The sequence below is a fragment of the Leucopleurus acutus genome (assembly GCF_964270905.1).
Source record: "Leucopleurus acutus genome assembly, chromosome: 13".
Taxonomy (NCBI): domain Eukaryota; kingdom Metazoa; phylum Chordata; class Mammalia; order Artiodactyla; family Delphinidae; genus Leucopleurus; species Leucopleurus acutus.
The window spans coordinates 82,521,864-82,537,606 of record NC_139155.1 but is presented as its reverse complement, the minus strand read 5'-3'; the positions used below and the strand labels follow the sequence as shown (position 1 = coordinate 82,537,606).

The window sequence follows — 15,743 nt, the reverse complement described above, 5'->3', positions numbered from 1 at the left end:
TGCCGAGGCAGATAAACGTTAACCTGCCCCAGATTCTTCTCTAGGGGACAGTCCTTGCTTCCCCTGAGCCAGGGTTTGATTAGTGGTTGTAAAAGGGCTTCTTGGAGGGGTGGGACTGAGGCTTGAGGTTGTGTCTTAGCCTGGCCTTGGGAGAGAGAAAACTAGACTATTGAGGTGCCACTCAGCGGGTGGCAGGGCAGCTCTGGACAAAGCCACAGCACAGGGATGGTTTGCACCAGGATAGAACCTGCTGGAACAGCTGGCCAGGTACGTGAGTAGGAGAGGAGAATGCCTTGAGGAGAACCACAGCATCTGCGGCATGACTGGCCCTGGGCAGACTCCGGACCCTAGGTGAGCCAGTCATGAATTTGGGATTGGAATTTGGAAAGAGCCAATTAATTTCTGTGAGTGTTTGGAACTGAACCGAGGTGGAACCATGAGCATGAGAAAGCTGATTGGCAGAATGAGAAAGATGAAGGAGACATGGAGAGAGAGAGAGAGAGAGAATGGCTTTGCTGTTGGCAGCTTTCCAACACTCTTGTATCCTTAATAAATTTCCTTAATTAGATAGTGTGAGATGGTTCTCTACCTGCAACCAAAGGAACCTTGGATAAGGCATTAAGATACACTGTATAGAGGGGTGGGATAGGGAGGGTGGGAGGGAGGGAGATGCAAGAGGGAAGAGATATGGGAACATATGTATATGTATAACTGATTCACTTTGTTATAAAGCAGAAACTAACACACCATTGTAAAGCAATTATACCCCAATAAAGATGTTAAAAAAAAAAGGTACACTGTATAAGGTCTATGTCAATTACCTTCTAATGAGACAGAGAGACACCCAACAAATTAACTACAAATAATGTGATACATGTGGAAATTAGAGCAAAATTCCCATTCCAGTGGGAGTGAAGAGCAAAGCAGTGAAGGGGAGCCCACTGGTAATCAAAGAAAAGCCATCAGAACAAGACTTTTTTCTATGAGATGGGTAAAGAGCTTTAAAAATAATACTCAATGTGGGCAAAGGGTAAAGATGGGGGAAAAAACAGACACTCTTCTATTCTGTGTATGGAACTGATACAATCTTTCAGGAGGGCAATTTGGTGACATATATCAAGAGTTCAAAAATGCTCACACCCTTTGACCCACAATTCTGTCTCTAGGAATCTTTCCTAAGGAAATAAGCTGCGATGCCTAACCACATTTAAACGGAAGGACATTCATCAGATCAACATTTATAATGGGGAACATAGGCAATAAATCTGATGCCCATCACCAAGAGACTGGTGAAGAAACTATCCAGGTGTTAAGATGATGTTCTTGAATGAATTTCATCATGGAAAAGCTGTGCCATTCTCTGGGTCCGTTGTGTTTCTTCTATGGTCACAAGTTGGCTCCAGTTTTGTAAAAAAGAAAAAATGTATATATAATATTTATATGATTTGTTAAGGAACTGCTTCCAGTAGAAACTGGCTAATAGACGGCGCGAGGGGGCGGGGGGGGGCGGGGGGTAGTAAGTTAAAAAGCCAAGTGAGTGCAGCCTGATCCTGAGGGGAGCTCTAGAGCAAAAATTATACCTCAACAAATATTCTGGGAATTCCCTGGCGGTCCAGTGGTTAGGGCTCCACGCCTCCACTGCAGGGGGCACGGGTTCAATGATCCTTGGTCAGGTAAGATCCCTGCAAACGGCCTGGCACAACCAAAAAAAAAAATTTTTTTTTTTTGGCTTCAAAGAGACAGACAATAAATAAGGGGTGTGTGTGTGTGTGTGCGTGTAGTGCTACAGAGAACATGAAACAGGAATGAGGTTGGGAAAGAGGAAAACGTTTCAGAAAGTATATATGGAGATTCCAGTTTTATTTTATTTATTTTTATATATATATATATTTTTATAAATTTATTTATTTTTGGCTGCGTTGGGTGTCCGTTGCTGCGTGCGGGCTTTTCACTAGTTGTGGTGAGCGGTGGCCACTCTTCGATGCGGTGCGCAGCCTTCTCATTGCAGTGGCCTCTCATGTTGCGGAGCACGGGCCCTAGGCACGTGGGCCTCAGTAGTTGTGGCACGCAGGCTTCAGTAGTTGTGGCTCGCGGGCTCTAGAGCACAGGCTCAGTAGTTGTGGCGCACGGGCTTCGTTGCTCCGCGGCATGTGGGATCTTCCCGGACCAGGGCTCGAACCTGTGTCTCCTGCATTGGCAGGCGGATTCTCAACCACTGCGCCACCAGGGAAGCCCGGAGATTCCAATTTTAAATAGGGTGGTCCAGACACTCGTACTGAGGTGATTTGAATAAAGCCCTGGAGGGCAGGGCTTGATCCAGGCCGCTATTTGGAGGAAGAAATGGCCTGGCAGAGGGCACAGAAGAGGCAAAGGCCCTGAGGCAGGAACACGCCTAGCATTTTCCAGGAACCACAAGGAAGCAAGTGTGAGGCTAGCAAGTGTGAGGCTAGAGTGGGACTGGGCGCACAGAGTAGGGGACAAACTCAGAGAGGAAAGGGGAGGGAGGTGGGCCAATGACGCAGCGCTTTGAAGACACTGTAGGCACTGTGGCTTTTACTCTGAGTGGTAAGGGGAACCACTGTAGGGAAGTGAGCTGAGGAATGACTTGGGCCGACTTGTGTCTATGTAAATCATAGGCATCTTCCGGTGTGTAGGGGCAATATAGCTTCCCTCAGATCCTCAGAGGAGTCTAATAAACCAACACTAAACAAAGAACACGTGTAATGTTGGCTTTCCCTTTAATTTTGCCCCTTTGTCTTTGCAACAAGGCAGAAAAGCCTTTGACACTTTCCTGCCGGCATCGGGCGTGGTATTTGCTCCGGGGAAACCGGGACGGGAGGGAAGCGGGGGTGGGGAGGGCAGTAACCTCCCGGGGCACACCGTGGCCCAAGCTCCGCGGATATCAGGTCTCCCGGGCTCGCCCACCAGCCTTTGGCCACCGGGCCGGTGCACCAGCCAGTACTCGACCTCCGCAGGCCCGAAGACGTCCTTCCTCTTCGCGGGAGGATCTACAGCCTTCCCCACATGCGGCCCCGAGCTCACAGTCTCCGCAGGAAGGGGCGGGCCCTGCCGGCTGGCTTTGCTGGGGCCCCGCGTTGCCATAGGGACCCTGGCAGGGCTTGGGACGCCGGAACGCGCGCTGCGGACGATTGAGGCTGGAGGCTGCGGGCGGCGACTCCACCGCTCTCGGCCCAGGACTCCAGATGCAGGATCCGCCCCGCAGGAGAGCGCAGGTGAGCCGGTGTAGGTGTGACGAGGCGCGGGCTAGCGACTGACCCCCGGCCGTCTGGGCCCTGCTCCTTCCACTTTCCATGGTGGTAATTATTGTTATTCAGTATCAAAACAACACGAGTAGAGTACGCGCACCGAGTGGCAAAGCCTTCTTTCCCCCCCCCCCCTTTTTTTTTTTTTTTTGTGGCCACGCAGCGTGGCTTGCGGCCACGATCTAACTCGCGCCCTGGCAGTGAAAACGCCTAGTCCTATCCTAACCACTGGACCGCCAGGGAATTCCCCAAAGCTTTCTTTCCCTATCAGGAGCTCTATGTATTAAGACCACAACCTCCTCTAGGGTAGCATCTACGTTCCTGAAAGTGTGGGACAGAGGTTGAGTTACACTGATGAAGCATTAAGTATCACCCAATGACATCGTAAGAAAGTTATTAGATTCTGGGTTCTCTTACGGTTCTGAGTAAACCAAGGAGAAAGTGTCAGTTTGGGGCTAATATGGCATTAACACTTTTCTGAACATTTGCTAATCTCAACTGTAAGCCCCAGTGTCTAGCTAAGACTCAAGTAATGTTTGCAAAATCTTCCTTGGATAAATGTATTGATGTTTTAAGTGAATTAACTTCAATGTAAAGATTAAAAAGATTAATCATAGTACACATGATACATGCAAATGGGAGAAAAAAGAAAAACATTAAATTTAGGACCTGAGACTGTTTCCCTCTGCCCAGTTTTCACCCTGGCTGTCTTCCTTGCCTGGAGTGACTTTCCCAATTCCTAGGCATGATTGTCAAAATACGAACTAGCCAGTACAGTTGGCCAGCTTAGTCAGAATCACTGAGGCCCCTGCTGTGGCCCTACAGGGAACTCCTTGATAAGCAGGGCCCAATGCAAAATGAAAATGTGAGGCAGTAGCTCATACAGTATTAAGAATTTCAAAACAGCGACAGAGCCGAGACCAAGTACACGCCCCTCTAAGGACCAGGCCCTGTGCAACTGTTCAGGTTGCACACCTGTGATGCTGGTCCTGGGTGGGTGGATGCTTGGGACACCAAGATCTCCTGAAACCTGCTCAGCCCCGAGGTCATTCTCATTGGTCAATACCTCTGCCTGGGAATTCCCTGGCAGTCCAGTGGTTAGGACTTCGTGCTTCCACTGCAGGGGGCCTGGGTTCTATCCCTGGCGGGGGAACTAAGATTCCGCAGGCCAACGCGGTGCGGCAAACAAAAACAAAAGAGACTTCTGCCTGCTGATGGTTAAATAGTTCACTCTAGTCCCCACACCCATCCCCTCATTCCCCCATCCCTCCACTCCTCCACCCCCATCCTTGGCTGCTAGCACTGCTTGAGTGTGTGTGTGTGTATTTCCCATCTATGGAGCAGGATAGATGGTACCTGCTGAGGGGAAACAGAGATCTCCAGATTTGGAGACCATCTTTGTCACCTTGCACAAGTCCCCTGGAGAGAAACACAGACATGAATGTCTGCACTGGGGACATGAAGAGCATAGATGGGGGGATCCCAGTCTGGGGAGAGACCCAAACCCCACCAGGCAGGGTGGGGAGGAGAGCCCTGGTCTGATGAAAAAAACCTAACCAGGCAGACAGGAAGAGTACCTAGGCAGAGGGCAGAGGGCAGAGGGCAGAGGCAGAGGGTGATCAACCATCCTGGTGTGCCTGGGACTGTTCCAGCTTTAGCACTGAAAGTCCAATGTCCTAGGAAGCCCCTCAGTCCCGGGCAAACCGGTACAGGGGTCTCCCAAGAGGCAGTCTCTTTAGTTGAGGGGCTCTCCTGACAGCTCACAAACCCCTGACAAGCCAGCCCCTAGGCTTTTCTACCATCCCGTCCACCAGGCATAGGGGGCGGGACCCAGGGGGCTAAAGTGTTGGGTGTTGAGCCAGTGGCGGTAGCGGGGGTGCCCCTGTGGGCTGTGTCATCACGGCTGTCTGCCAGCCCAGACAGAGTGGCCTGGCTAGGCCCCAACTCCCCAGAGTGGGTTGTAGTGTTCACGACTGAGGGCTCCAGGCCCGCATCCACGCTGGTTAGTCATACTGGTTATTAAATATGTGACTTTCATCCTCTCCCCCGGGGCAGCTTCTCCCCGATGTCATCACAAACCCCTCTGCCCTGTTGGTTTCCCTGGGTTCCCATCCCAAGCAATTGTGCCATCAGATCCCCCGCCCCAAGGGGCCCCTGGAGAGGCAAGGGAAGAGAGAGCCTCCCAGGGGGGTCAGTCCAGCACAAACGAAAACTCCTCAAGGGCTGCTCATCTGCCCTGGGGACTCAGAACACACGTGACTCGTCCCACTTGACCTCAGACAGGTGTCTCCCTGGGAAGCCCCAGGATCCTGGCATTACTTACGGCAAACTGAGCCCCTGATGTCCCTAACCCTTTGCCAGCACCCCCTGGCCCACAGAAGCAGCCACCATGCCTATCTCCAAGTGCCCGCCAAAGTCGGAGCCCCTGTGGAAAGCATGGGACCGGAAGGCCCAGAAGAACGGACTGAGGCACCAGGTGTTCGCTGTCAATGGCGATCACTATGTGGGCAAGTGGAAGGATAACATGAAACACGGTAAGTGGGGGACCTTCGGGGGCTCAGGTGGTGAGTATGGGGTCTGGGCCATGGTGGGCAACCGGGGCCAAGGAAGCAGCTTGCATAGCTCACTGGGGATATAACATGTATCTCTGAGGAGTGAATGCTGACTTGGACCAATCAGGGGCCTCCTCCTGCCGGGGTTCTGGAACCCAACTCGGCCCTGGCTTCAGCTGAGCAAAGGGGCCAGTAGGGGACAGAGCAGTCTTTAGGCACCAGCCACAGCCTCAGCTGGGACTCTCAGGACACCAGCTCATTCTCTACCTCTGACACCTGGGCTAAGCATGGGACTGGCTAGCAGGAGGAAAAGGTGGCCCCCAGAAAGCAGCTTGCAACTGGGATTCTGGTCTTCAAATTCAGCCCTTCAAACCAGTAGGGGGCGAGGGAGGACACCCGCTATCCCCCACCCCCTACCCCCCCACCCCCTATACTTCCACCCCCCACCCCAAGTGGCTGGGGCTCTGACTTTAACTGGGCTGGGCTCAGTTTAACTAGCAGGAAGTACGGGGCTCTTTGTGATACAAACTAAGCCCTGAAAAAAAAAATAAGTTTTTATTCAAAAGAGGTGTTATGGCTTCTCAGTCCAGTCTTGCAATTCCAGATTCTCTGCTCTTAACCATTCTTCTCTCCTGCCTTCCTGCATTAAGTGCTTGAGCCCATAAAGCTTGGTCAGAATCTCAGCTCCAGTAACTATGACCTTGAGAGATCTACTACACTACTCCGAGCCCCAGTCTCCCCATCTGTAAAATGGGAATAATACCTATCTGTTAAGAGATGACATCTATCAAGTATTTAGCCAAGAGTCTGTGCAGAAGGGAACTTCTGGAGTGTTCTCGGAGGGCTGACCATGGCAGGGATCACTACTTAGAGCTTCCTTGTCCAAGAAGGCCCCCAAAGTTGACCTCACCCAGTGTGTAACACAACACCCACCCTTAGCACTGACTTAAAGGCCAGGGTTTAAGCAGCTGCTTGGAGCTCTGTGTGCGGTTAAAGATGTCTGCCTGCATGTTTCAATCCTTGTGGGCAGCCTGTGGTGTGGACAGAGCCCTAGACTTGGTGTCAGGACCCTGAAGTTCTGAGCCTGGCTCTATTACTGAGTAGCTGTGTGACTTTAGGTAAGTCATTTCCCATTCTCTGGACTTGGCTGCCCTACCTGTGATATGACCTTGTGGGCTGGTGTGGCCCTCTGAGTCCTCTCGTGTGAGTCCTGCCTCCCCTCAGACCCTGGAGGCATAGAGCTGATGGGGCTGGGGCTGCAGAAAGCAGATCTGTCAGAAAACCCAGGTCCAATGCCCCCTCTCTTGACTCACCTTTCGACCACGCTGAAGTGGGTTGCTGTAGTATAAGCAGGCTGGAAGCAGTCAAGAGAGCCGTCATTCAGGGCAAGGATAGGGTGGCCCCAGTGGTTACCCAGACCACTCACTCCACTAATACTCATTGTGCTCCTAGTCTGTGCCAGGCCCTATACCGGGCATCTGGAAGAATCCCAACACTCAGGGTCCTTCCTGTCTCACTGACAACCTGCACAGTAGGTAATGTCCCATTTTACAGATGAGGAAACTGGGGCTCAGAGAGAGGAAGTGACTTACTCAAGGCCACACAGCTAAAAGTGGTATCATCAGGATGTAAAGGGGACCAGAGAGAAGCCACGAAAGGAGCCATGAGAACATGTTTGAGCCGAGCCCAGAGGATGCAAATGATTAGCCAGGCAGGGGGGAGCATGTCTTCTAGATAGTGGAATCAGAGATGGGGGGGTGTTTTTCACTATTACCTCTTGTTCAAGGAAGGACTGGAAGCCAGTGGGCTGGAACACAGAGAAGGAGGGGAGAAAGGGGCAGGTTAAGAGGGCCAATCGTATAGGGCCTCTTAGGCCTTGGTAAGTTCTGCCTTCATCTGGGAGACAAACAGTCTCATTGGACCAACTTGGTCACATGCCCTTCACTGAACCAGTCACAGAGGCCTGGGTGGATAGAATACACTGATTGGCTAGGCTTGCCAGGAGGAGAAGTCAGCCCCATGCAAACCTGAAGGACTGAGAGGGAGGGCTGTGTCCCCAAAGGAAATAAACTAGAAGAAGAACAGATGTAAACAACCCTTCATCCCCTGAGATGTGACTGGACCCCACCTCAAGGGCAAAAATCATTGATATCATCTTTTCTATTTGCAGGCATTGTCCTAAGTGTTGTACATATATTAATGAATTTAGTGAACAGAACAACCCCATGAGATACTCTTATCCCCATTTTGCAGACGAGGAACCTGAGGCCCAGAGAGTTAAGTTACTTGCACTAGATCAAAAAGCTCACAGGGACAATGTTGGATTTGTTCCTGAGCTACCAAGGACCAAGACATGAGTTGGCGTGCATAGGTACTCCGCAAATATTGTATTCATCTCTTTGTTCAACAAATATTGGTCACCTACAACATGCCAGACACTGTTCTTCCGTGCTGGATATAGAGCAGTGAACAGAACAGACCAGTCTGTGCTCTTGTGGAGCGTACATTCTCCTGGAAGAGACAGACAATAGACAATAAATGATAAATAAGTGAATTATCTATTATGTCTAGAGCTGAGAAGTGATATAGAAAGAAACAGAACAGGGTAAGGGATTAAAAGAAGCTTATAGGGAATCATTTTAAACGGGATGGTCAGGGTAGGCCTCATTGAGAAAATGAGATTTCAGCAAAGACTTGCAGGAGGTAGGGAGTGAGCAAATATAGAGGGAAGAATTTTCCAGGCCAAAGGAGAAGCAGGTACAAAAGCCCTGAGGCAAAAGCATAACAGGTGGGTCCCAAGAACAGCATGGAAACCACAGTGGTTGGAGGGCAGAATGGAAAACGGGAGTGGAGGACACAGAGGGGTTGGAGTAGTAGGAGATGGGTTTCCATGTGTGTTCAGGAGAACTGAAGAGATATGCAGAACATTTTCTAAAAATCCTGACCATCTGGTGTATCCATTCAGTATTATTAAAAGATGAAGCTTGGGACTTCCCTGGTGGCACAATGGTTAAGAATCCACCTGCCAATGCAGGGGACACGGGTTCAAGCCCTCGTCCAGGAAGATCCCACATGCCATGGAGCAACTAAGCCCATGCGCCACAACTACTGAGCCTGCGCGCCACAACTACTGAGCCCGTGTGCTACAAGTACTGAAGCCTGCGCGCCTAGAGCCCGTGCTCCGCAACAAGAGAAGCCACTGCAATGAGAAGCCTGCACACCACAACGAAGAGTAGCCCCCATTCACCACAACTAGAGAAAGCCCGCGCGCAGCAACGAAGACCCAATGCAACCAAAAATAAATAAATAAAAATTAAAATTTAAGAAAAGACGAAGCTGAAACACTGAAGAGGCAGATTTCTACTTGGGGTCTGCTATGTCAGTTTGGCTTCAGGGCAAAGGGCTGTAGAAATAGAACTTTTGGGGGGTTTTCCTGGGTGCTGGGGGTCTGGAGACCGGGCATAGACCCTGACCCAGTTCTTGAGAATTGTCCAGTCTAGGGGCCCCTGAGGCCCAGCAGACACAGCACCTGCCTCCTGGCATCCCCAGCCCCATAAAGGCCCTGTCTACCATGTTGGCTCATCTTTGTGTCCCTAGGGAAAGGAACACAGGTCTGGAGGAAGAACGGAGCCATCTATGAGGGGGACTGGAAATTTGGGAAGAGAGATGGCTATGGCACCCTCAGCCTTTCTGACCAAGAGACCGGAAAGTACAGGAGAGTCTACTCAGGCTGGTGGAAAGGCGATAAGAAATGTGTGAGTGGTTCCCATCATGCCCTGGGGTGTGGGCCAGGCTGAAAGCAGGCTGTGTGTGGGGGGAAGGGGAGCAGTCAGAGAGGCCTGGGAGAAAAGGGTGGGGGGATCTAGGGGAGGAGAACAGGGTTGCTGTGTGGGTGGGAGGAGGAAGGGGTGGGGGAACATCAAGGCTTCTCAGAACAAAACCCAGGAAACAGGAAGCAAGAGGAGAGGGCCCAGGGAGGAGCCCATGAAACCCTGTGGCTACAAGAAGCCAGCCGGGCTGTGAGGGGCCAAAGTCTCCTCCCAACCTCCCCACTCATTTCCTGGCTTTCTTTTCCCCTGGCATCCCTTTCTGAGAACCCCCCTCTGTTGGGACTGGATAAGAGGTGGCAGCGGGGGTTTGGAAGAGTGGGAGCAAGAAAGAAAGCAGAGGCCACACCCTTGGCCAAGAGAGGAAGGTCTTGAGGGATAGAAACCAGCCAGAGGCATGCCCCCAACCCATCAACACCTGAATCCTCACCATAGGTCGTGGAGACAGATAATAATACAGTATTGCTATGGAACAACAGCTACCGTAACCCTGGAACATGATATATTGTAAACTCTCACATCAACAACAACAACAACATCACCATCATTATTATTATTCCCGTTTTACTGATGAGGAAACAAGCTCAGAAAGGCGCAGAAGGTGAAGTGCCTTGCTTGGGGTCACACCACTGGCAAGTTGTAGAGCCCAGCATTTCATGATCTCTACTCTCAAAATGTTTATTGGCCAGTGGGGATAAAGCTCCCAAAATAAGTATTTTACATATAATATGGTGCTAGGATAGAGGTTTTTACAGAAAGTCCAGAGGCAGTTCATTGAGAATTCAGGGCAGGCTTCCTGTAGAAGGTGACACCATAAGATGCAAGCAGTTAGGGAGTAAAAAAGGAGAAGAGGAAATACCAAAAGGAAGGATATAATAAACAGCAAGGTGTGTCTGCCCACAGGGGTGGGAGTGAGGCCTTGACGGTTATGTAGGGGATGAGGATGTTGAAGAGTAGACTTGGGCTGCATAACCCAACCTCTTCAGGTGTGATCTGCGGGGAGTTTGTGGTGATTCTCTGCGGCTGCATGATAAGTGCTTATGTCCATTTTTCTGGGGAGAAAGTCCGTAGCTTTGATCTGATTGTCAGGCATCTGCAACTTTTAATAGGGTCAAATCAGAGTTGGGGAGACGGGGCAAATGTGATCGGATAGACAACGTAAAGATCCTCCTAGGAGCTGTATGGCAGATGCATGGGGTCAGGGAAGAACGGGAGAGTGGAGGAGGTAGACCAGTGAGAAGGGATGAAATGATGGTGGGCTGCAGGAAGGCATAGAGGAGAATGGACGGCCTGGGAGATTTTTCGATACACGACCATCAGCTTGGATGTAGGGCTGGGGGAGGAAGCAGGGGAGAAGCCCAGGTGTGTGGCTTGGGTGCCAGGGAGGATGGTGGGAGTTCCTAGTGGTGTGGGACGTCGTGAACAAGGACACCTTCGTGCTTTCAGGGCTATGGGATCCAGTTTTTCGGACCCAAGGAGTATTACGAGGGTGACTGGTGTGGCAACCAGCGCAGCGGTTGGGGTCGCATGTACTACAGCAACGGAGACATCTACGAGGGCCAGTGGTGCAACGACAAGCCGGAAGGGGAGGGCATGTTACGCCTGAGTGAGTGCTTAGCCCCACCCCAAATGGCCTGTGGATCACGCCCACCCGGCCACGCCCTCAAGTCACATTCCTCTGGGCCCCTCATGGCCACGCCCCATCAGGCCAAGTCCCCGCATAGACCTGTCCCGACTGGGTTAAGCTGAATGACAGGACCCGGTCCTTGCCCTCAGGAAGTTTATACTCTAAAAGGGGAGCCTAACAATAAATATAAACAATTAAGACATTGTCTTATGGTCGTAATAATCATAGCCTACACTTACACAGCCCTGAGCTCGTTTAATCCACAATGCAATCCTATGATAGGTGCTCTCATCATCCGCACTTTACAAATGAACAAAGGCACAGAGAGGTTAAGTCGTTTGCTCAAGGTTACGCAGTCTGTTCTGAGGTCGGAAGTGCTAAGGAATTGCCCTTGAAAACAGGAAGACGTGTTGGAGAATGACAAAGGAGTTGGGGTCAGGGCTGTTTAGATTGGCTTACGGTCAGAGACCGCCTCCCTGAAGAGGTGTTGTTTGAATGGAGAATGGAAGGAGGAGAAGGAAGCGGGATATGTATTGCGCTGGGGAAGAACATTCCCAGGCAGAGGAAAGAGTTCTGAGAAGCTCGCATTTGTATCAGGACTTAATCCATTCTCTACAAAGCAAACAGAGCCAGCTTTTCATAAAGTGGACCTTGTCACTGCCTTGCTTTCAACCTTTCCATAGCTCCCTATTGCCCTCAGACTCCGTTCAGAGGCCTGACTGTGGTCTGTGGGGCCCAGCATGATCTGGCCCTGCTCACCACTCCAGTTTCACCTCCCCTCTTCCTCTGGACTCCCTTCTTTTTGGCCATACTAACTTTCTTTCAATTCCTCCCACTTTCTGCCTCAGGGCCCTTGCACTGCTGTTCCCTCTTCCTGGAATAGAAAGAAGATTCCCACAGGGACTTCCCTGGTGGTCCAGTAGCTAAGACTCCACGTTCCCAATGCAGGGGGCCTGGGTTTGATCCCTGGTCAGGGAACTAGATCCCACATGCTGCAAGTAAGAGTTCACATGCCACGACTTAAAAAAAAAAAAAAAAAAAAATTCCCGCATGCTGCAACTAAAACATCCTGCATGCCGCAAGGAAGATCCCGCAGGCAGCAACAAAGATCCCATGTGACACAACTAAGACCTGGTGCAGCCAAATAAATAAATATTAAAAAAAAAAAAAAGAAGATTCCCCCAGATCTTTGCATTTGTTCGTTCCACCTAAAGCACATTCTTCTCAGCACTTGCTTCCTTTCCTTCTTAGAACTAGGTGTATAATCTTGGGCGAACTACTTTGCATCTCTGTGCCTCAGTTTCCTCTCCTGTAAAATGGGAATAATGGCAGTACCCACTTCATAGGGCTATGGGGAGGATTAGATGAGGGAGTCTGTGTAAAGTGCTTAGAACAGGGCCTAGCACGTAGTAGGCTGTCGATAAAGCTAGTATCATTGCCCCTCCAGACTGTGAGCCTGCAGAAGGACTGGGAATGTGTCTGTTTTGTTCCCCACTGTTTCCCCAGTGCCTGCCATGTAGTAAGTAGATATTCTTGGTGAGGACACAAACCAGAGCCCAGTCTCCTGAAAACTCAAGATTCCAACTTCCAAAGAGATTTTTTTTTTTGGCTGTGTTGGGTTTTCGTTGCTGCGAGCAGGCTTTCTCTGGTTGCGGCGAGCAGGGTCTACTTGCAATGCATGGGCTTCTTATTGCGGTGGCTTCTCTTGTTGCAGAGCACAGGCTCTAAGCACGCAGGCTTCAGTAGTTGTGGTGCGCAGGCTCAGTAGTTGTGGCACACGGGCTCCATGGCATGTGGGATCTTCCCAGACCAAGGCTCGAACCCGTGTCCCCTGCACTGGCAGGCGGATTCTTAACCACTGTGTCACCAGGGAAGTCCCTCCAAAGAGATTTGACTAAACCAAGGCATTGGGCAGCTGGGGAGGGTTAAGGGTAGCCACTCTGTCATTCTCAATCCCCCGTGCATCCGCCTCCGTGCCTGATTTCAGTGTGCATCTCCTAGTAGTAATAGCCTGCTTTCAGTGAGCACCTTCTGTGGCCCGCACAGTGAAGGAGCTCTAAGTGCACCGTTTCTAAGGCTTGGACTCTGGAGCCGGCCAGCCTGGGTTCAAATTCTAGCTCAAGCTCTTACTAGTTGTGGGACCTTGGGCAATTAATTTCTTTACACTCTCTCTGCTTCATTTTTCTCAACTGTAAAGTAAGGAAAAAATAAAGCTTAACTAGAGTTATTGTGAAGGTTAAATGAGGTTTATATTTGTAAAACGCTTAGCATGACACGGAATAGTAAGTGCTCAGAATCAGTACATCCTTGTGTGAGCTCAGCAAACTATTGGCCAAATCCAGCCCAACACGTGTTTTGTAAATAAAGTTTTATTGGCACACAGATGTGCTCGTTCAGTTATGTATTGTCCACAGGCTGCTTTATTTTTTCAAATTAATTTATGAACTTTATTTTTGGCTGCGTTGGGTCTTTTTAAATATAAATTTATTTTTTAAAATTTAATTTTGGCTGCGTTGGGTCCTCGTTGCTGCACGCAGGCTTTCTCCAGCTGCGGCGAGCGGGGGCTACTCCCTGTTGCAGTGCGCAGGCTTCTCATTGCGGTGGCCTCTCTTGCTGTGGAGCACGGGCTCTAGGCACGTGGGCGCGTGGGCTCTAGAGCGCAGGCTCAGTAGTTGTGGCGCACGGGCTTAGTTGCTCCGCGGCATGTGGGATCCTCCCGGACCAGGGCTCCAATCCGTGTCCCCTGAACTGGCAGGCGGATTCCCAACCACTGTGCCACGAGGGAAGTCCCCACGGGCTGCTTTTGTGCTGCAATGGCAGAGTTGACCATGCGCAGCAGAGACCCTATGGCCCGCGATGCCGAAAACACTATCTGCCCCTTTGCAGAAAAAGTTTGCTGACCTCTGACCTAGAGTTCATCCAATACTCTTCTAAGTCCTGTCTGTGTATGGACTCATTTAATCTTCAGAATAATTTTATGAGTGAGGAGCTACTCTTGTCCCCGTTTTACAAATGAGGAAATGAGACAAAATGGTTCAGTGACTTGCTCAAGGTCACACGGCTGGTAAGTGTCTGAGCTGAGACATGTTGGCTTTATTATTATTATTTTTACACCACCACCACCGAGATCCAGTGGGAAGTGGAATTGATTCCCGACTAAGAGCCGAGGCTCCTGATATGAACAGGATTTGGTTTGAAACCCTGCCTCTGCCACTTCCTAGTTCTGTGACCTTGTGCAAATCAGTCAAATTCCTGGAGCTTTTCAAGTTCCATGTATAAAATGGAATCCTTCATCCTTCACAGAACTGTTTTTGTGAGAAGTGAGGTCAGAAACAGCATGGAACCAGGCACAGAGTAAGTGCAGGAAGAACATTGCCTGTCAGTATTATTCGCTATGTTTTTTACAGCTAGGAAACTATGGTGCTCATCTAAGTTCCGGGAGGTAGTGGAGGTGAGATGTGAACCAGGTCTGAAACCGGAAGTTGCTCACACCCCAGGGCTCTATGGCTTTCTGGTTGGCATGATGTCTGGCCCGGCAGTGGCAAGGGTCCAGCCTGGGTATATGTAGTCTGGCCTGGTTTTGTGGGCCAAGACCCCTGACTCCCTGTTCTTTCCCCCAGAGAACGGGAACCGCTACGAAGGCAACTGGCAGAGAGGCATGAAGAATGGGTGGGGGCGCTTCTTCCACCTGGACCATGGTCAGCTGTTCGAAGGCCTCTGGGTCGACAACATAGCCAAGTGTGGCACAATGATTGACTGTGGCCGTGATGAGGCCCCCAAGCCCACCCAGTTCCCCATTCCTGAGGTGGGAAGCTCTCCCGGATCCTGGGGCCACATGCAGCCCAGGGAGAGACAAAACAGCACCCACAGCCACACCCAGCCTGTCCGAGCCCAGCCCGGCCAGGAAACAGACGAGGTTTTGTTTTCAGTCAGGGCGACCCCAGGGAGGCTGGCAGTACCCCCCCAAAGCAGGGAGCGCCCCAAAGGCTGGCAGCCTGGGGCTTCCATGCTCCCCAAACCAACCCCTGCTGCTTCCCTCCAGGTCAAAATTCTAGATCCTGACGACGTGTTGGCGGAAGCTTTGGCCACGTTCAAGAAGACACAGGAAGAAGGAGATTGATGCCAGGTGAGATGCGGGCACACCTGCCACCCTCTGATGTGGTCCGGGCAGCTCCTGGGGTCTCCTCTGGCCTAGGGGCTCAGGGGCTTGACCAGAGAGGGTGGGTTTCTTGCCTCCCGCAGTCCTGCTGGTCGTTTTTGCTTCCTCCCCTTCAAAACTCTTTTCCCTGCAGAAGTCCTGCCAAATCCTCCCATTTGCACCCTGGGCTTAATCGGATTGGAGTCAGGTGGTCTGCTCGCCCTGGAGGGCCCTGGGCCTCCACTTGCCTATCTGTCTTGTGGGCCCTTGTTCAGTGCTACCCCTCCTGGTGTTGGTAATAAGTGGGGTCGAGGGGAGAGCATTGATACAGCATCT

At 50.9% G+C, this 15,743-nt stretch overlaps 1 protein-coding gene across 1 annotated transcript; it reads left to right on the top strand.

Annotated features, from left to right (window-relative positions):
- Positions 1 to 5,652: 5,652 nt before the first annotated feature.
- On the top strand, positions 5,653 to 15,389 carry MORN3 (MORN repeat containing 3; the record flags this gene model as incomplete). Its single annotated transcript, XM_082852974.1, has 5 exons — positions 5,653 to 5,797; positions 9,413 to 9,570; positions 11,089 to 11,248; positions 14,890 to 15,074; positions 15,312 to 15,389. 5 exons carry the CDS (start codon positions 5,653 to 5,655, stop codon positions 15,387 to 15,389), a joined length of 726 nt encoding a protein of 241 aa, XP_082709100.1.
- Positions 15,390 to 15,743: the final 354 nt, after the last annotated feature.